At 45.7% G+C, this 22489-nt stretch overlaps 1 protein-coding gene across 1 annotated transcript; it reads right to left on the bottom strand.

The window, feature by feature from the left end:
* Nucleotides 1-21884: 21884 nt before the first annotated feature.
* On the bottom strand, nt 21885-22307 carry LOC147990506 (uncharacterized). The gene has a single exon (XM_087538260.1). It carries the CDS (start codon nt 22305-22307, stop codon nt 21885-21887), a length of 423 nt encoding a protein of 140 aa, XP_087394386.1.
* Nucleotides 22308-22489: the final 182 nt, after the last annotated feature.

Here is a 22489-nt window from a genome sequence, read left to right as displayed (position 1 = left end):
AGTCCAATTGACCTGAAAATTTACGGAGATTATTTTTGGAAAATATAAAAAATACTAAAACGAAAAGATATCGGAGAGGAGTCCCGAGGCCACCACAAGGGTGGAGGGCGCCCCTCGTCCTTGTTGTCGCCTCATGGGCCCCCTTGACTTGTCCCCTATGCCAACACCTCTTATAAATCCCAAAAACCCCAGAACAAAACCTAGATTGGGAGTTCCGCCGCCGCAAGCCTCTGTAGCCACGAAAAACCAATCGGGAGCCCGTTCCGGCACCTCGCTGGAGGGGGAAACCATCATCGGTGGCCATCTTCATAATCCCGGCGCTCTCCATGACGAGGAGGGAGTAGTTCACCCTCGGGGCAGAGGGTATTTACCAGTAGCTATGTGTTTGATCTCTCTCTCTCTCTCGTGTTCTTGATTTGGCACGATCTTGATGTACCACGAGCTTTGCTATTATAGTTGGATCTTATGATGTTTCTCCCCCTCTATCTCCTTGTGATGAATTGGGTTTTCCCTTGGAAGTTATCTTATCGGATTGAGTCTTTAAGGATTTGAGAACACTTGATTTATTTCTTGCATGTGCTTATCTGTGGTGACAATGGGATATTCACATGATCCACTTGATGTATGTTTCGGTGATCAACTTGCGAGTTCTGTGACCTTGTGAACTTATGCATAGGGGTTGGCACACGTTTTCGTCTTGACTCTCTGGTCGAAACTTTGGGGCACTCTTTGAAGTTCTTTGTGTTGGTTGAATAGATGAATCTGAGATTGTCTGATGCATATCGTATAATCATACCCGCAGATACTTGAGGTGACATTGGAGTATCTAGGTGACGTTAGGGTTTTGGTTGATTTGTGTCTTGAGGTGTTATTTTACTTGAATTCTAGGGCTGTTTGTGACACTTATAGGAATAGCCAAATAGATCGATCAGAAAGAATAACTCTGAGGTGGTTTCGTACCCTACAATAATCTCTTCATTTATTCTCCGCTATTAGTGACTTTGGAGTGACTCTTTGTTGCACGTTGAGAGATTGTTATATGATCTAATTATGTTATCATTGTTGAGAGAACTTGCACTAGTGAAAGTATGAACCCTAGGCCTTGTTTTCAAGCATTGCAATATCGTTTTCGCTCACTTTTGTTACTAGTTACCTTTCTGTTTTTATATTTTCAGATAACAAAAACCTATATGTACTATCCATATTAGGCTTGTATCACCATCTCTTCGTCGAACTAGTGCACCTATACAATTTACCAATGTATTGGATGTGTTGGGAACATAAGAGACTCTTTGTTATTTGGTTGCAGGGTTGTTTGAGAGATACTATCTTCATCCTACGCCTCCCACAGATTGATAAACCTTAGGTCATCCACTTGAGGGAAATTTGCTACTGTCCTACAAAACTCTGTGCTTGGAGGCCCAACACGAGTCTACAAGAAGAAGGTTGCGTAGTAGACATCATCCCCTCGCGAGGGTCTTGTCTTAGCGGTCTTGCAGATGGGCCAGACTAGGCCGTCGAGCGAGCCACACCCTGGGCCGCAGGCAGGCAAGTCTAGGTACTCTCGTTCCCAAAACACTAAGAGATTGGATGTGAATCTATTATTTCCAACATAAGAGCATCTCCTACGGCAACCGGCAAATTTCCTGCCGCTTCCTTCCGCAAAGGACGACATCCAACACGAGAGGCATACATTTTCACAACTCTAACCAACTAGAAGAAATTCGTCCAAACAAGGACTAATTTCATATAAGCATGAAGGATTTCGTATAAAAAAGCCAGATCTTCATATAAACATGACGGATTTCATTACATTTACATGAACTAAGCGGTGCTAATCCGACTCTCGTGGTATAATTAATACCTAATCTAAATTGATGCTCGTGGATCCCTTTGTCTTTCTCATGTCTGGCAGATGCTTGCGGGGTCGACGAAGGTCCTCGCAAGAGACAAAGCAGCCAAGAGACCACCTGTATACGCAAATGTCGCCACGGCGATGGCCTTCATGGGACCCAAGCAGCGGCGGCCTCCCGTGTTCTACTTCTCCTCGATGATGGCGGCGGACACGGAGAAGTTGGCCACTGACTCGTCGCTCTCCGCGCACCTGGCTTCTGTCTCTGACTGCATGGCGCTGCCACAGGCATGGGAGGCGCGGCCACCACCGACACGGGAGGCGTGGCCACAGACACTGGTGGCATGGTATGACGCGGCAGCGATGACGCCCATGCCGTCATGCCGGGATGGAGCAACTCGCCACTCCTCATCGAGCTGAACTGGAGCATCGAGTTGCTGAATCACGCATCGGCTTGTGGCGGAAAATGGCTCCGTCGAGCTAGGCGTGGTAGGTGAAGCACTGAGCGGCCTTGCTCGTATCTGGAGGGCTCGGCAGGCCACCCAGTCGGCTAGTATGCCGGAGAACGACTCCTCGAAAGCCATCGGAAGAGTGGAGAAAATGGTGAAGGAGGAGATTGCTACTTCTTGAGCTTGCGTTGGTTTTTCCCTTGAAGAGGAAAGGGTGATGCAGCAAAATATAGATAAGTATTTCCCTCAGTTAAGAACCAAGGTATCAATCCAGTAGGAGAAACACGCAAGTCCCCAATATATGCACATACACAAACAATCAAACACTTGCACCCAACGCGAAAAAGGGGTTGTAAATTGCCCCAAGGTATTTTTTGGTAGAGATAGATATAAAATATTACTAAAACATAAAAGCAAATAAATTGCAGCAAGGTATTTTTGGTATATAGATCTAAAAATATATGAAGGAAAATAGACCCAGGGGCCATAGGTTTCACTAGAGGCTTCTCTCTTGAAGGCAAATAATACGGTGGGTGAACAAATTACTGTCGAGCAATTCATAGAAAAGCGCAAAGTTATGACGATATACAAGGTAATGATTATGAATATAGGCACCCCGTCCATGTCAAGTAGGCCGACTCCTGCCTGCATCTACTACTATTACTCCACACATTAACCGCTATCCTGCATGCATCTAGAGTATTAAGTTCATAAAGAACGGAGTAACGCCTTAAGTAAGATGACGTGATGTAGAGGGATAAACTCAAGCAATGTGATGAAAACCCCATCTTTTTACCCTTGATGGCAACAATACAATAAATGTCTCACTACCCTACTTTGTCACTGGGTGAAATCACACAAGATTGAACCCAAAACTAAGCACCTCTCCCATTGCAAGAAAAACCAATGTAGTTGGCCATACCAAACCGATAATTCGAAGAGAAATACGAAGATATCAAATCATGCATATAAGAATTCAGAGATGATTCAAATAATATTCATAGATAAGCTGATCATAAATCCATAATTCATCGATCTTGACAGACACACCGCAAAAGAAGATTACCTCGGATAGATCTCCAAGAACATCGAGTAGAACATGGTATTGAGAATCAAAGAGAGAGAAGAAGCCATCTAGCTACTAGCTATGGACTCATAGGTATATGGTAAACTACTCACGCTTCATCGAAAGGGCAATAGGGTTGATGTAGATTCCCTCCGTGATCAAATCCCCCTCTGGCAGGATGCCAAAAAAGGCCCCAACATGGGATCTCACGGGAACAGAAGGTTACGATAGCGGAAATATATTTTGGTGGATGCTTCTGTTGATAATGGAATATTTGAGGATTTATAGAACTTAGAGGCAGGTCGGTGGACTCTAGAGGGGCCCACAAGCTAGGGGGTGCCCCCCTAGGGCGCGCCCTGGAGGCTTGTGGAGTCCTCGGGACTCTTCTGACCTGGCCTCCAAGCTCCGTGGATGTCTTATGGTCCAAGAAAAATCATCGTGAAATTATATTGCGTTAGTACTCTATCTGATATTCCTTTTCTGTAAAACTCAAAAACAAGGAAAAAAATAGAAACTGGTACTTGGCTCTAGGTTAATAAGTTAGTCCCAAAAATAATATGAAATAGCATATTAATGCATATAAAACATCCAAAACATATAATATAATAGCATGGAACAATAAAAATTTATAGATATGTTGGAGACATATCAGAAATGGGGGAGCGACGGAGGGATGCGATTCTTGCCCGCTGTCTGGCCTCGTTTAAATAGATGGTGGACGGTAGGAGCTTGGTCGGCGAGGCCTCTTCCAATGTAAAGGTGCTTAGATGAGGTGTGCATTAAATATCTTAGCAACTTAACTACTCAATCCATAGGTGCTTAACTTGTTGTTGCTAAGCTCACTTTATTTAATGTGTTAGCACCTAAAGTCTTTCATGCATTGGTCAAGTTGTCTCATTTAAGTGGTTTGCCTAGGTTCACGTGCTTGAATTGGTTCTTCCTAGGGTCACCAAAGTGCTCTCTCTCCTTCTTAATTGTTATGCCATGTCATTTTTTCGCTTATGTGGCATGCTTAGCACCTTTCCATGGTGGAGCACTTGGAAGGGCCAACGGGAGGAGCTCGGCCGGCATTGCTTTAATTCCGGCCCGCTCATGAACGGATGTGTGGCCAGAGTAGGTTTCTCGGTTTGCATGCGGGTTTAACGGGGGCGTTTGATGGAGGCGAGGAGGCGTGTTCAGCCGGGCGTGCAACAAGTGGCATACTACTATTAGATTTGACAGCTACTAGTAAACCAGGATTGTAAAAATATATTGAGTAAACCAGGACAGTTCCCGATACGGCTTTAATGCAGACGAGGGAGAGGATAGTGGTTCCCGTAATATTGAACGACCAATGATGCATCCTCCTTCAATTAGTATCATGCTGAGGGAAGTAGGGAGGAGGACGCAGAAAGGAGGCAGCACGATGTGAATGCAATGCAGTTTGCACTCATATAAAGGCGCCCTCCATTCCAATGCATCCACCACATTGTACGCACCTACGCACGTACACTAAGCGTAGCAGTACTCACTTCATAACCATGGCGGCGATGCGATCGACCGGCCAGGGTCCGTGCCAGATGGTCCATGACACCGGCTTACGACATGGCACCGAGGACCGTCTCCAAAGGGTGTTGGCGATCGGCTGGTTCATGGCCATCATCGACGCCAGCTACGACTCTGAGTTGGACAAGATGATCGTTGCCACCATCAAAAAGTTCACCGTCGTGAAGAAGCTCGTGGACGACATCGTTGTACTCCTCTAGCTTGCGTGCATAGGATCCTCATTTCCTGCTGCCCTAATCAGCCTGCATGGTGAGAAAATTTTTCAAGCACTGGTGGCCCTGCGACTGTCCGCCGACGCAATGAAGAATGTCCACCTCGAGGTCGTGCTCCCCGCTAGGACCCTCACCCTGCAAAAATTCATCAACGTACACATCCACATGTACGAGGAAACCATGTACATAGGCATCTACTAGGCCATTGAGGATGCTACGATGTTGGCCTTCGTCAACCGGCTAGAAGCCTTGGACGCCTTTGTTGAGAAGCACCTTGACCTCACCACAAAAACTGCCGCTCCTCAGCCACCGGTCGGTGGCCCGGCGCACTAAGTCTAGGAGGAGGACGTCATTGATGGATGCATCTTTCTTCTTGCCTCCTGTAACAATCACCATTGCGATCGCGTCGTCATGGCCTTAATTCTTATTGTACTATTGCATTGTCATTCTAGTCGATAAAGACATGTGTATTCCCTTTGCCCACATTCGGCGTCAATTATATGCGTCACTGTAAGTCTGTAACTAGTACTCCCTCCATCAATTTATAAGTTGTGCTTCCCTTTTGCATCAACTTCGTAATTTCTGTATGATGCTCAAGCCGACCTACGATGTCACATCCCTAGTTCTGGTATGACCTAGACTAGCTAGTCATGTGTGCATCATGTTTAAATTTCAATGAATTTGAAATAGGGACATGTGAAAGCCTCAGAAATCATTTCTGAAAAGGATGAAGATAAAAATTGCTTCAAATATGTCCAAGAAAATGTTCATGTTTCTCTTTGAAAATATTGGCCTAAGCTAAAATTCAAACCAATATTTTCAGGAGCTCATAAATATTTATTTTGGGCATTTGGAATTAATTCAATAATTATATGCATTGGATTTATATTTGATATATTTCAAATATGATCCAATAATTCTGGAAATTGTTGTGGGGCTTTATATTAATGTCACTAGTCCATACAACAATTTACAGAAGCTTATAAATTGATTTGGGTTAAAAATCAAATCAAAACAGAGTTAAAGAAAATAGGAAACAGAAAAATAAAAGAGAGAGAGAGGGAATCATACCTGGCCTCACCAGCGCAGCCCACCAACCGGCCCAGCACTGTAGCTAGCTGGCCCAACCCATCTCTACCTCCCCTGTTGTCTTCCTCCTCTTGCCAGGAGGACGAAGGGCGCGTGCCCGACGCGCGCGCGCACGCCCCGACCACCTCCTGCTTTCCTACTCGCCGCTGGACGCCTCTAGGAGACGCCATGCAACCCCCTGACCCCTCTCACTCTTCCCCGTGGCCCTCCTCTCCTCTCCTCTTGCTCTCTCTTCCGAACCCGAGCGGAGCCATCGCTGCCGCTCATCGTTACCGTGGCCACCAGCATCCCCACGCCCGAAAACGCCCCCACGAGCTCCTCCTCGACGCCGTAGAGCCGCACACCAAATAACACGCCCCCGGGAGGCCAGCAATGTCGTCATCACTTTCGTCTTCCACCTCGGGCTCCGGCCACCATCGTCGTCGATTCGCAGCAACCTGGCCTCCCCCAAGCCCGCTTCGATGCCTGCTGCAACTGCTATGAGCTCCGCCATTGTTTACCCCTCCTCCCCATGCCTCTCGATCTTCGTAGCCGTCGTCTCGACCGAAATCGAAGCTCACCGCCACCCAACCATGGTGCCGCCGTGGCCAGAGCCCGAACCAGCCGCTCCCGCACGCATCATCGTTCTCCCCTCCTCCCCTAGAGCCCGTAGCCACCACCAGCTCCTCCCCATCGTGCCCTACAGCCACCCGCCTGAGCTAGCCCGAACTCCGGCCGCCGTCTGGCTCGACGCCGGCGTCATTCCCGGCCACCCCAGCACACCCCGCCTGCAACGTTCGACGCGCAAGATCATCAGCAGCACGTAGATGGCCTCGGCCGCCCTTTTGGTTGCAGGAGCGCGAAAACCGCAGCTCCTCACCGCGTTTGACCTCGCCGGCGGCGAACTGCCGGTGGGTTTGACCCACTTTGACCACGGTGGGACCCCCCGTGTCCATCACATGTGGGGCCGGCCTTTGACTGAATTAGTGTAGGGTTATAATTAGTAATAATTGCCACTGTTAGAGGTTAATCTCCCGCTAACTAAACACTGTGCCACTGACAGTGGGACCCACTACCCAGTTAATCCATGGTTTATGCCTAAACCTTCTTAATTAAAGCCACAACCACTGACATGCGGGCCCCACTGGTCAGGTTTGACCAGGACCGCCCCTGTTGACTTGCTGACGTCACAGTGATGTCATGCTGACGTGGTAATTCTTTTCTGGAATTTAAATAAATCTTAAATGGTTTATTTATTTCAGAAAATGTTATAAACTTCTAAAAATCATATAAAATAGACCGTAACGCCAAATGAAATAAGTTATATATGAAAAATGATCAAAAAAATCCAATCTATCCATCTGTACTGGTTTCATGCATGTTAGAGCAACCTAAACTTGCTGTGTAGATGAAACATGATAATGCACTTATATGAGTTCATAGTTTAGGCTTGTATTTGAATCTTTGATTCAACTAAGCTCAAACAACCATGGTTTTAGTTGCATTAGCTCAAAACACATCATATTGACATGTGATGATCATGCATCATATTGTGCATTGCGTGGATTGTGTTTTCCTTCTCTGTTGCCAGTATTTGTCCCCTCTCGATAGACGTGCTTTCGACGATGAGTTCGATGACACCGATGAAGAACTATACTATCTTCAGAAGTGCCAGGCAAGCAAAACCCCCTTGTTCATTCCGATACAATCCCACTCTCTCGCTCCCGCTCTCTTTTACTTCATTAGGACAACAACGATTCAACTGTTGCATGATGCGGTAGTTGAACCCCTTTCCTCTGCATGACCTGTCATTGCAACAGTAAATAGAGGAAACCCACTAGCATGAGTAGGAGTTGTTTGAGCCCTGATGTGCCTACTCATTCATGCTTTTTGTCATGCCTGCTATTACTTAGAGTTGTGTCAGGTCTGATTCCTCGGGGATGAATTGGAAAGTTGTGAACATGTCCTACTGTGTGTGAGCTAAGTGTGTTGAACACGATTTGGTAAAGGTATCGATGAGAGGTCATGTAGGAGTACATGGTGGTTTGTTTCATTGGAACCGTCCTTAAGCACCGAGATCTATATGTGTGATTTAAGAATCAGTTACTACCATGCATTGGGCCCGAAACCAATGGACCCTCTCGGCTTCTTAACCACCCTAGTCCTCTGTCTAGGAGTTGCAACTAGTTTCTGGTGTTTATAGGATATGTGTTGGCGGCCGTGCGTAGCGCTGACTCTAGGGGTGGGCTATGATGCGGTAGATACACCGTGGCACAGTGTACCGAGTCGCTCGTTTGGTGTCTCGGGAACCCTGTACACATCGTTCGGGGCCGTATGTGGAAACCTCGGCCGGACTCCCTGTGGATGGAACCTGGATAGGCGATAAACCTAGACTAGATACTTGAGTGTTTAGGTAGGCCGTGGCCGACACCCTCGTTGGGCTTCCGCTTGAAGGTTGCCGAGTACATGTCGTGTAAACGGCGGTAAGTGGTGAGAGCGTGTGTGAAGAAGTACACCTCTGCAGGGTTAACATCATCTATTCGAATAGCCTCGTCCGCGGTAAAGGACTACTTGGTTACCTATACAGTTCATAGACAAGTGAAAGTGGATATTCTAAAACTCGCAAGATAAGCGTGAGTGCTATGGATGACGTTCTCGTAGGGAGATGGGAGCGGATCCATAGTGGTGTATTGATATGGTGAATATGTGGACTCGTGTGCGCCACCTCAAAGAGTTACTTGCAGTCATAGTTTAGGATAGCCACTCAGTCAAAGCTGACTTGCTGCAGTCAAACTCCACCACCCCCTTTGTTGATACTGATGTAAGTCTTGCTGGGTACATTTGTACTCATGTTTGCCTATTTTATGTTTTTGCAGAGAGACTTCAGTCTCGCTAGTATTTCCGTGTGGACTTTGACGTTTAGCTTGATACCTCAGCTACGATCTTGTGCCCTCGGCAAGATCTGGTAGATAGTTAGGCTTCTTAGCCTTTTTCATTTGTAGATGTCTGTACTCAGACATGTTAAGCTTCCGCATGTGCTTTGACTTGTATGCTCTGAATGTTGGGTCATGAGACCCATGTTTGTAATATCTCGCTCTACGGAGCCTAATGAATAAATATTTGAGTTGTAGAGTCATGTTGTGATGCCATGTTGTATTAGCACATATCAGGTATATTGTGTGTATGCTATTGAAATGCTTGGTATGTGTGGGATCCGACAACCTAGTTGTCTATCCTTGGTAGCCTCTCTTATGGGGAAATGTAGTCTGGTGCTTCCACTGAGCCTTGGTAGTCTGCTACAGCCTGGTTTACCGGAGTCTTGCTAGCCCAGCACTACTGCTCTGGAACACTTAGACTGGCCGGCGTGTGATTCACTTCATTCCTGTGTCTGTCCCTTTAGGGAAATGTCAAGCGGAGACATCCGGAGTCCTGCTAGCCTGCTACAGCCCGGTTTACCAGAGTCCTGTTAGCCCGATTGCTACAACCCGGATTCATAGGTTGTCGACTGACATGCTCGATGTTGATTCATGTATGCCTGTCCCCGTAAGTTAGTGCCACTTTGGGTTCATGACTAGTCATGTCGTCCCGAGTTCTTTGTCATATGGATGCTAGTGACACTATCATATACGTGAGCCAAAAGGCGCAACGGTTCTGGGCCATGGTAAGGAGACACCCGTGGGAATACCGTGCGTGCGGCCGCAAAGTGATATGAAGTGTTACAGGCTAGATCGGTGTGACTTAGGATCGGGGTCCTGACAGCTTTGGTATCAGAGCCTGACTGGCTGTAGGATTACCAAGCCAAATCGGTCGAAGTTGTGTCTAGAAATGCTTTAGTGATGTAAGGGAGTTGATTTGGGAAGGGAACGTAAGGCTCTTTTTACTCCTTATACCTTGTGCCTTCTGATCTGAGTCAGCTTCTTCTTTTCTACGGGGATTAAGAACTATGCCTTCTCATCTATCTATCAGGATGACGTGTTACTAATCCATAGACTTATAGGATTGATGGATTCAAGTCTCAGCTCAGTTTCTACTACTTCCGTATGTTCATAGCCGGTCTCAGAACCTTGCTATTGTGATGTCGAGTGGTCATGCCACCATCTTGCAGGATGTCTCAAATCTTTTTGAGTATTTACAACTGTTATGTTGTCCGAGTCATCCTAGGTTTCTAAGTAGTCCGATGCATATGCAGATCCCTTCTTTCCATTCCCGATGTCCCTTTGGGCCAGTTCAACCACACTAATCGGTGAGTTGAGGTACTCTACTGCCTCGACATATATGTTGGAGCTAATATTATGAACCTAGGTGTCTTAGAGAACCACTTAGTAATCGAGCCATGTTTTATATTCCTAGTGTGATGATTCTGGCCGTCATTCTCGAAAGCATCCCGGGATGCCATTTAGTAGTAGGTATTCTACTCCTGGGTTCTGGACCCAAGACTCACTCTACTTACCTCGTGTTGATAGTGTTGCTCGTACCTTTAGGATATTAGTAACCTTTGCGATAGTCCTCGAGGTCCGTGGTATATCATTCTTCCAAATACCATGCACCATTCTTGGCAGAAGTTCTTTTGAACCAAGAGGTCACAACAAGAGTGCTCTTGATGAGTTCTCCATTCTATTGTGACTCTGCCAGTTCTACCTTCTGCATGGGTTATCCGGAAGAAACATGTTGAACTTTGCTCGACATGCTAATCCATGAATCCACAACTCAGAAAGTTATATCTTCCTTTGAGTTGTCCCTCTTTAGTTGTCTTCTGACCTTCGTCTATCAATTGATAGTCAGGAGTATGCGTGCATTCGTTCATCGATGCCTATTACTCTTGTGGTCCGTCAAGCCATTCTATTTCGGAATGACTAGGAGAAACAAACTCCAGTACCTCATCCATATCCAGGGTTGGGTCAAAATAGTTTTGTATTGCAGATCAAAATGCCAATCCAGCTTTTGGTTCTGTTCCACCTTGGAGTGTTACCCTCTTTACGTCGGGATTGTCATGAGAATTGCACCACCTCTTATGAATTCTTGACGAAGTGATACTTCTCACCACCATTCTTCATTCCTCGGTCTCTGTGTTGTTGCAACCAGAATGCCGACAAGTGAATTGTGATGTGTGAAATCAATACTCCGAGCAACTTGTTGCTTGGTAGTAAAGGGACAATATTCTCATTCTTAGCATGTTGGTTAATGAATCATCATTCTAAGATAGATTGTGCTACCTAGTCCTTATTTCTGGTGCACTCTTCGATCAATATGTTAGGATTATTCAATCCCTTGCTTATTTGATCATATCGTCTTGCTCTGAAAAGCAAGATTCTTCTCGAGCTTAGTAACATATCGGTGGTTCGTGATGTTCCGAATATCTTCTCAGAAGTATTACCAGGTTGTCACCTGACCGTTATGTTGAGTTCGTTGTCATGTTGGTTTTCCTCCAAACCACACAATATCCAAGAATCTGTGTTGGATACCCCTGAGCGAGTTGGTTAAGCCAAACAACAACTTGGAGAGTTGGAAGATAAAAGCTTCTCTGACTTAGTTCATGTTAAGGGATATCTTTTGTGCGTGTGTGTGTGTTGAAGAAATATGATATCTTCATCGATTGGTCCTCGTGATCAGTTGTTGAATCTATTGTCTTGTCAAGACTTTGACTTGAGTATGGGCTATCATCAAATCAAATCAGAACCAATGATGTTCGTAGTGTTGTCTTACTCGTGGTTGATCCCTCGAGCATACACCATTATATCTTTTGGTCTGACCAATTCTATCACTTTGCTCACATAGTTATGGAATTCCATCTTCATGGAAATCTTTATGATTTGTTGTTGAACCCATCAGCAACATTTTGTCTCCCCCATGATTCATGTTGAACATCAACCTAGTGTTGAAAACTTTGTAAGCAATGCCTTCGTGTTCCGTTCATGAAGTATATGTTTGGATGAAAGAAGTGAGTTCCTATAATTCATGTGCATTTGATGCAAGTTGCCGCCATGAATTCGAGAAAGTCAATGTTGCTTTCTCTAGAGTCATCCCAAATCGGTCATGCATACGTGCAAAGTATTCTGTGGTTTGGAGACTTGCAACCTTCATTCTATATGTATCCCTAGCACACCAAGCCACTGATTGATTTGCTCAAGGAGAAGAAGTTCCTTCTTAAGAATCATGACTTATGCTAGGACTTCATTATCCTGGATGATGGTTCCCAACCTGAACTTGGTAGTATTTTATTATAAGACTACTACGTGGTCATGCCTGTCTGGGACAGCGTGTTCACCTGTTATAGCAAAACCCGCTCATGTTTCGGAGCTTGCTATCGTAGTTCATTTCCTAAGAATCTTGCAACGTCATCTCGTCGATTTGTGTTGCAATCCTTCCTTTCAGACATGATGAGTCTGGAATATCCTGACACCAACCAGATCTGAATCTTAGGCAGGTGTGATGGTTGGAACGTTTCCCAAGAACTATAATATTGGTCTCTTTGTAACCCGGTAAAGTGGATGTCTTGGCCAACACACCCAGCCGAAAAACCCATTATTGTAGTATCTTGATTGAGAAATTTGGCCACCTTCCATAAGGATTCCGTAGGATTTACTTCCATAGTTATTCCGTTTGGATTCTTGCGCTCCCGAAGTCCGACCGTCTACCTGATGTTCTAGATACCAAGCCATATCAATAAATGGGTTACGCTAGCACATCAAGGAGAACATTAGAAGCAAAGTGCTAAATGTCTCGCGGTCGATCATCATATTTTGTTTCCCTGGCCTCGCTAAGGAGAAATCTGATAAGGTGTTATCTCCCTTTGCATCTGCATCGTCCATCACTATTCATCATGGCAGTATGTTGTGTTGCCAGGATCCTTGACACGGATATTGGTAAAACCTTGATGAATACAGAAATGCTCAAGTTCTTGAGAGCACGCGCAAGCACTAGGATTTATCATCGGCATGAATTGGGATCCACTCTCAGTTTCTTTGATTATGCCATAACCTTTCAAACAGTGGAATCACTCTCTACTGTTGAGTTTCTCCCAATTATTAGAATCATTCCCAGCATTAGCATTTTGTTCCTAGCTTGCACCGTCATTGTGCCATTCAACCATGGACTACCCTTCTCCATAATTTCTGGTCAGGATCACCTTCAATAGTGGTCCTACCATGGGTCCCATCCATTTCCGATATAGGCAAAAATCATCCATTGCGTTGTCTTCAACAAGGTAGTCCACATCATCCATCCTAGTATGAGTATGTCAATTCTTCGAACTCTCCGAAACGATCAATTGTGATTTTCCCTAGGCTGGTGTGAAAAGTTTCAATGATCTAGATATCAAAAGTAATTCTTTTTGTCACTTAAGGGAATAATTCTATGATTCACCTCCCCCGAAGTGTCCCGTTATGGAATCATGGCAATTATCTCCTCGTTACTTGACCCCATTCACCATCTTCTCAAGCGTGGAATTGTTGCCTACCAAATTGAACCCTGTCATATGTTCTTCCATCCCTTCCGAGGTGTGTTTGAATGTCTCAGCTCGAGAGATGTTGATATGTCTCATTCCGCGAGTTGATCCTGAGTTGTTCAATCTTCGAGAAGATCGATCCTTATAGAGTTTCCTTTTCCTCTTGTTGCCATGTTGACTGGAGTTCTCAGAGCAAGACAATGGGGTGAGTTGTCACATCCCTAGTTCTGGTATGACCTAGACTACCTAGTCATGTGTGCATCATGTTTAAATTTCAATGAATTTGAAATGGGGACATGTGAAAGCCTCAGAAATCATTTCTGAAAATGACCAAGATAAAAATTGCTTCAAATATGTCTAAGAAAATGTTCACATTTCTCTTTGAAAATATTGGCCAGAGCTAAAATTCAAACCAATATTTTCAGGAGCTCATAAATATTTATTTTCGGCATTCGGAATTAATTCAATAATTATTTGCATTGGATTTATATTTGATATATTTCAAATATGATCCAATAATTCTGGAAATTGTTGTGGGGCTTTATATTAATGTCACTAGTCCATACAACAATTTACAAAAGCTCAGAAAATTTGGGTTAAAAATCAAATCAAAACAGAGTTAAAGAAAATAGGAAACAGAAAATAAAAGAGAGAGAGGGAATCGTACCTGGCCTCACCTGTGCAGCCCACCAACCGGCCGAGCACTGTAGCTAGCCGGCCCAACCCACCTCTACCTCCCCTTTCGTCTTCTTCCTCTTGCCAGGAGGACGAAGGGCGTGTGCCCGCCCCGCACGCACGCGCCGGCCACCTCCTGCTTGCCTACTCGCCACTAGATGCCTCTGGGAGACGCCACGCAACCCCCTGACCCCTCTCACTCTTCCTCGTGGCCCTCCTCTCCTCTGCTCTCGCTCTCTCTTCCGAAGCCGAGCAAAGCCGTCGCCGCCGCTCGTCGTTAGCGTGGCCACCAGCATCCCCATGCCCGGCCAATGCCCCCATGAGCTCCGCCTCGACGCCGTAGAGTCGCACGCCAAAGCATGTGCCCCCAGGAGGCCAGCAACGTCGTCATCGCCGTCGTCTTCCACCTCGGGCTTCGGCCACCATCGTCGTCGATTCGCAGCAACCCGGCCTCCCCCGAGCCCGCTTCGACGCCTGCTGCAACCGCATGTAGCTCCACCGTCGTTTGCACCTCCTCCCCATGCCTCTCGATCTCCGTAGCCGTCGTCTCGACCGAAGCCAAAGCTAACCGCTGCCCAGCCATGGCGCCGCCGTGGCCAGAGCCCGAACAAGCCGCTCCCGCACGAGTCATCGTTTTCCCCTACTCCCCAGGAGCCCGTAGCCACCACTAGCTCCTCCCCACGTGCCCTACAGCCACCCGCCCGAGCTCGCCCGAACTCCGGCCGCCGCCTGGCTCGATGCCAGCGTCATTCCCGGCCACCCCAGCACACCTCGCCTGCACCGTTCGACGCGCAAGATCATCAGCAACACGTAGATGGCCTCGGCCGCCCTTTAGGTCGCCGGAGCACGAAAACCGCAACTCCTCATCGCGTTTGACCTTGCCGACGGCGAACTACCAGTGGGTTTGACCCACTTTGACCACGGTGGGACCCCCCGTGTCCATCACATGTGGGGCCGGCCTTTGACTGAATTAGTGTAGGGTTATAATTAGTAATAATTGCCACTGTTAGAGGTTAATCTCCCGCTAACTAAACACTGTGCCACTGACAGTGGGACCCACTACCCAGTTAATCCATGGTTTATGCCTAAACCTTCTTAATTAAAGCCACAACCACTGACATGCGGGCCCCACTGGTCAGGTTTGACCAGGACCGCCCATGTTGACTCGCTGACGTCACAGTGATGTCATGCTGACGTGGTAATTCTTTTCTGGAATTTAAATAAATCTTAAATGGTTTATTTATTTCAGAAAATGTTATAAACTTCTAAAAATCATATAAAATCAACCGTAACGCCAAATGAAATAAGTTATATATGAAAAATGATCAAAAAAAAATCCAATCTATCCATCTGTACTGGTTTCATGCTTGTTAGAGCAACCTAAACTTGCTGTGTAGATGAAACATGATAATGCACTTATATGAGTTCATAGTTTAGGCTTGTATTTGAATCTTTGATTCAACTAAGCTCAAACAACCATGGTTTTAGTTGCATTAGCTCAAAACACATCATATTGACATGTGATGATCATGCATCATATCGTGCATTGCGTGGATTGTGTTTTCCTTCTCTGTTGCCAGTATTTGTCCCCTCTCGATAGACGTGCTTTCGACGATGAGTTCGATGACACCGATGAAGAACTATACTATCTTCAGAAGTGCCAGGCAAGCAAAACCCCCTTGTTCATTCCGATACAATCCCACTCTCTCGCTCCCGCTCTCTTTTACTTCATTAGGACAACAACGATTCAACTGTTGCATGATGCAGTAGTTGAACCCCTTTCCTCTGCATGACCTGTCATTGCAACAGTAAATAGAGGAAACCCACTAGCATGAGTAGGAGTTGTTTGAGCCCTGATGTGCCTACTCATTCATGCTTTTTGTCATGCCTGCTATTACTTAGAGTTGTGTCAGGTCTGATTCCTCGGGGATGAATTGGAAAGTTGTGAACATGTCCTACTGTGTGTGAGCTAAGTGTGTTGAACACGATTTGGTAAAGGTATCGATGAGAGGTCATGTAGGAGTACATGGTGGTTTGTTTCATTGGAACCGTCCTTAAGCACCGAGATCTATATGTGTGATTTAAGAATCAGTTACTACCATGCATTGGGCCCGAAACCAATGGACCCTCTCGGCTTCTTAACCACCCTAGTCCTTTGTCTAGGAGTTGCAACTAGTTTCTGGTGTTTATAGGATATGTGTTGGCGGCCGTGCGTAGCGCTGACTCTAGGGGTGGGCTATGATGCGGTAGATACACCGTGGCACAGTGTACCGAGTCGCTCGTTTGGTGTCTCGGGAGCCCTGTACACATCGTTCGGGGCCGTATGTGGAAACCTCGGTCGGACTCCCTGTGGATGGAACCTGGATAGGCGATAAACCTAGACTAGAGACTTGAGTGTTTAGGTAGGCCGTGGCCGACACCCTCGTTGGGCTTCCGCTTGAAGGTTGCCGAGTACATGTCGTGTAAACGGCGGTAAGTGGTGAGAGCGTGTGTGAAGAAGTACACCTCTGCAGGGTTAACATCATCTATTCGAATAGCCTCGTCCGCGGTAAAGGACTACTTGGTTACCTATACAGTTCATAGACAAGTGAAAGTGGATATTCTAAAACTCGCAAGATAAGCGTGAGTGCTATGGATGACGTTCTCGTAGGGAGATGGGAGCGGATCCATAGTGGTGTATTGATATGGTGAATATGTGGACTCGTGTGCGCCACCTCAAAGAGTTACTTGCAGTCATAGTTTAGGATAGCCACTCAGTCAAAGCTGACTTGCTGCAGTCAAACTCCACCACCCCCTTTGTTGATACTGATGTATATGTAGCTAGTTCTGATGTAAGTCTTGCTGTGTACATTTGTACTCACGTTTGCCTATTTTATGTTTTTGCAGAGAGACTTCAGTCTCGCTAGTAGTTCCGTGTGGTCTTCAACGTTTAGCTTGATACCTCAGCTATGATCTTGTGCCCTCGGCAGGATCTGGTAGATAGTTAGGCTTCTTAGCCTTTTTCATTTGTAGATGTCTGTACTCAGACATGTTAAGAATCCGCATGTGCTTTGACTTGTATGCTCTGAATGTTGGGTCATGAGACCCGTGTTTGTAATATCTCGCTCTACGGAGCCTAATGAATAAATACTTTGAGTTGTAGAGTCATGTTGTGATGCCATGTTGTATTTGCACATATCGGGCATATTGTGTGTATGTTATTGAAATGCTTGGTATGTGTGGGATCCGACAACCTAGTTGTCTTTCCTTGGTAGCCTCTCTTACGGGGAAATGTAGTCTGGTGCTTCCACTAAGCCTTGGTAGTCCGCTACAGCCCGGTTTACCGGAGTCCTGCTAGCCCAGCACTACTCCTCCGGAACACTTAGACTGTCCGGCATGTGATTCACTCCGTTCCTGTGTCTGTCCCATCCGGGAAATGTCAAGCGGAGACATCCGGAGTCCTGCTAGCCTGCTACAGCCCGGTTTACCGGAGTGTTGTTAGCTCGGTTGTTACAGCCCGGATTCATATGCTGTTGACCGACATGCTCGATGTTGATTCATGTATGCCTGTCCCCGCAAGTTAGTGCCACTTTGGGTTCACGACTAGTCATGACGGCCCGGGTTCTCTGTCATATGGATGCTAGCAACACTATCATATACGTGAGCCAAAAGGCGCAACGGTTCCGGGCCATGGTAAGGCGACACCCGTGGGAATACCGTGCGTGAGGCCGCAAAGTGATATGAGGTGTTACAGGCTAGATCGGTGTGACTTAGGATCAGGGTCCTGACATACGAACTACTCGTAAATTCAAAAACTGTGACCGAACTTATAAATTCAAAACTACTCGTGCAACATGCCTGTCATGTTCGCAAGTTCAAGACGAGAAACTGGAAGACGTTCATGAAGCATGTCCCTTCCCCATCGCATACCACACTATCGTTCTGGTCCCCCAGTCAGCATGCATTGGCTAGGCTTTATATCACTACAACATGTGGGACTGCATGTGACCAAATGGACGATGCGCCAACCTAGCTACTACCCTTCTTATCGGGTGGGAAAAGCTCCGCCCTAGTGTTTCCAATTGTTATTTCTATCTATCAATCACGCGCAGAACCAAATGTTACAATTTATACGTGTTTAAAAGGAAAAGGCCTACCGTGTTCTCGTCGCACCCCCACACGCTCGGGAATCGGGAGTACTCCACAGTCCATCTGGCACGCCACATAGCTCGGGACGGTGTGTAGCCTAGCATTTTCACTTCCATGTGGGACTCCAGTTGAGAAAACCGACTATCGGCAAACCACACCCCACCCGTCGCGTTGGAAAACAAACGGGGAGGGGAAGATCTAGATGTAACACGAAGGCGAAGAAATTTGGTGTTATATGGGACTCGTTGATAGAGTAGGAGCACTCCGTACTACTCCTACTATGAAGTTTGTAATACTACTACCATTATACAACTAGGTACGTGCACGACACAGCATCGTAGGAACAAAAAATGGGAATATCTTGTTTTGGGTGATTTATCTTTTTTCAGTCAACATAGTATGAATAATATGATGTGGGGGGCACCCATGAAGCCACATGGCACGTATGGAGGTCTTATTTAGAGCTTCTTGTGTGGATTGATCACACTGTCTTGCTTCTCATTCGAGAAGAACGTGTATGGGTACAATTAGGTTATAGTAGATCCGAAACGCAGCCACCTTGACCATTGGATCAACATCAGTCAACGGTTTATATCGTGTACGTGCAAATACACACATTGACTCTGGAAAAATAATAAATATATAATATATAATACATAATACCGCAAATTGGGTTTCTCTAAAGTCAAACTTTGTATACTTTTCACAATTTGTAGGAAAAAGTATTAACATATACACCACAAAATATATATCATTTGATTCGCCATTGCTTTTATTTCCACACCGTGTAAATTTGTTAGTGTGAATGTTCATATTGTTTTCACCAAATTCGGTCAAGCTATATGAAATTTGGCTGCAGTCAAAGCTATGTATGTTCAGAGTAAATTACAAACGGAGGGAGTGGAATAGAAATAGATATAACTATACAAATTAAAAATATAGTAATATAGTCTATAGATATAAATTAGGCTACTACCCTTTTTCTAGGTTAGAACTCGTGTTTTTGTGTACAAATTGTTTTGCTTTGCTATAATTTGCATTTGCGGGGTGTGCGTAGGACTACCGTGTTTTGTTCAGTACCAGCAACCCCACCATTATCCTTAATTAATTCATATTGGCAATTATTATTGCATTACCTTAGTTCTAGCCGGTTCTTTGGTTGCTTGGAGGAACTCCATCTCGTTATTCAGGTTGATTTGTGCATACGACAAGATCATCGTCCATCTAAGATTTGTTTAGTAACAATTGTTGATTTGTATCACCGAGTACGATATAGCTGGATTGTCAACGTCAAAATCGACCAAATCGATACTTATCCCCACTCTCATTGAAAGATTGGGTCGCCATCATAAGACTACCACCTAGGCAATTCCTTCGTTATAACATACACATGAGCACCCATCTCATTATTCAAGTCCACGCCTACCTCTCTCTCTCTCTCTCTCTTGAAACACACACACCTCTCCACACGATGCGTGTCTCTTGGTCTCTCTTCCATCCCATGACAAAAAGGCACACCACCATTTTCTTCTTATTGCTACCCCCATCTATGTAGTTAGGTCTCCTTGCAATAAACAAGCATTCATCTCTCTCTCTACTATCTCTTTCTACCACACATAACCTTCCACCCGTAGCCAGCCATGCTGCGAGGTGTATCCAGCTCTCTCACACGGAAACAGACGATGTCTGTGTGTCCCTTCATCACACACACACACACTATCGCTCTCCCATATCCGCAACCTCATAACCTTGTCGATCCCGATGTTACACGCACCTCTCTCTCTCTCTAACACACACGCACATGCACGCACCCTCTCTCTCCCTTTCGGACACTCCTCTCTCTACAACACACACTCTTTTGAACACACATATGCCCCTCTCTCGTTAGGTATCGCTTCCCTCGCCCCCCCTCTTTGTCACACAAATATTCTCTCTATATCTATCTCTTGCAATAATACATGCATAGTCTAAATTGAAACCAACTACAAAAATGAGCTCTGATTACAAAAATAAAATCCACTCCCAAACAGAATATGAAAATAGGGTGAAATCGTGCACACAAATGTTTGTTGTGTGCATGAATGTCAATGATATGGATGTACAACTCGTACATCCACACAGACCCATTTCACACAAATTACATTAAACCCTTCTCAAAATATGGTGCGCATGTGATGTTTGTTGTACTACTCCTGCCATCTTTCCTCCGACATGTTCCAACATATTGTGCTACTTCCGTTTCTATTTTTCTTCTCAGACCATGTGAAACCAGCCACAGACGCCACTCACATCATCAAAACAACCCGAGGAATGTGTCTTCAGTGAAGCATAATTTATTTTTACTGATATATGTATATCAAAACTAGAGTGTTTATATTTCAAGGTTGTGAACAAGTATAATTCTACTACTTGGGATCCATTGCAACGCACGGGCCGACACATTGGTAGTAGTAATAAACCAATTCCGAGTTTGGCACGAGTTCGTACTGCAGGAGCACCACAAGGCTTGGCGCAGGAGTTACATTTCCCTCTCGGGGCCCACGGGACCGAGCTTCAGCGGCTTAGTGACCTGCCTTTCAGTCAATGAAATGTGGACCCTAAATGCGGCTGGCCCACATGTCATTCTCATAAAAGCAAAGGGACGGTGGGACCGAGAGGGGTGAGGCGCAGATCGGCGGACGTGTGGTGTCATGGGTTTGAGCGGCGTCATGGGAATCGTGTGTGGCTGTGGTAGAAACTTGATGGTCGCCGCAGTTCAGCTGGCCCACATGTCATGCACACAAAGGTGGAGGAGCAGTGGGGCCGAGAGGGGTGAGGTGCATGTCGGGAGACGTGGTGCCGTGGGTTGGAGCCGTGTCATGGGAATCACGTGTGGCAGTGGTAGAAACATGATGGTCGTTTTGGTTCAACTTCCATAGACAAGCTGTCATGTCTACTGACACATGCATTGCATACCGCTCACTACAAGGAGTAGTAGTAGAGAAAACTAGGCGGATAAATAGTTCATGATAGTCAAGCGGACCTATATCAATGCACAAAGAGTACACTTGTTCCAAAGACATGCACACCAGCGAAATTGTTCATCTGTATCAATGTACACAAAGAGGAAATATAATTTTTACAAGAGAGGAAATAGTTCATCCATCTATAATTCCCTGCTACTGGTCTTCTTCTTCTTCTTCTTCGTCTTCCTCTTCTTCTTCTTCTTCTTCTTCTTCTTCGTCTTCTTCTTCTTCTTCTTCTCACTTTCTGTGGGAGACGGCTTTGCAATAGGCTCTTTCGACCTTGCAGCTATCTCGAAACCCACTCAGGCATCAAGGGCAGCATATTTTATCCGCTCGTAGGTCAAGGGCAGCATATTTCGACCTAGCGTCTCATCACCCTTCTAAAGATTTGTTCTGAGCACAAAATTTGCTACGTCGAATAGGGTTGGTGTTTATTCATCTCAATCATCTACATGAATTCTGGTTTGCAGGTCAGCGATGTTTTTCAAGTCAAGTTTGTACGACGCCAGCTTCTCTTTGTACCCTTTGATGGCTGCCCCACAGAAGTATATGTCCTCCCGAGACATGAAATCGTGGAGCTCACCTGGTATGGAAGGTGCGTGTATGAGGTGATACACCAAAACTTCATCTTTGAGGCACAACTGAAGGACGACGACATGTTGGATCTTCCCAGTGGCACGTTCAGTGTACTCTGCATTGAGACCGACGACCGTCATCTCCACCTTTTGAAGGGAGTTGGATACGTTGTTGATCCACTCCTGAGAAACCCTTCGGTGGTCGGTGACGGTGGCAACTATGCTCGACGAGCCTTCGATGAAGACATGTTTGATGCTAAAAACCTGCATATGGATCTCTTTCGCCATTTGGAACCGCTGGCCCAGAGGGCTATGGTTCAAAGAATGGTTAGTCTACCTGAAGAAGATGATTATTTAAAGGGGCTTCAGAATTACTCCAGGAGGATGTAAATCCAGTGGGGTTTGAATGCAAATGACGGAGAGGTGAAGTAGCCGAGGAAAATCGGTTCCCGATGGAGAAGTAAATGGGA

This window comes from Triticum urartu, chromosome 1A, assembly GCF_056163025.1.
Source record: "Triticum urartu cultivar PI428250 chromosome 1A, HENAU_Tu73, whole genome shotgun sequence".
NCBI lineage: Eukaryota > Viridiplantae > Streptophyta > Magnoliopsida > Poales > Poaceae > Triticum > Triticum urartu.
This window is presented reverse-complemented; position numbering and strand designations above follow the sequence as displayed.

Bases quoted from the DNA above. Each gene is read 5' to 3' on its own strand.
- LOC147990506 (XM_087538260.1), bottom strand. From the start codon at position 22,307: ATGGCGAAAGAGATCCATATGCAGGTTTTTAGCATCAAACATGTCTTC.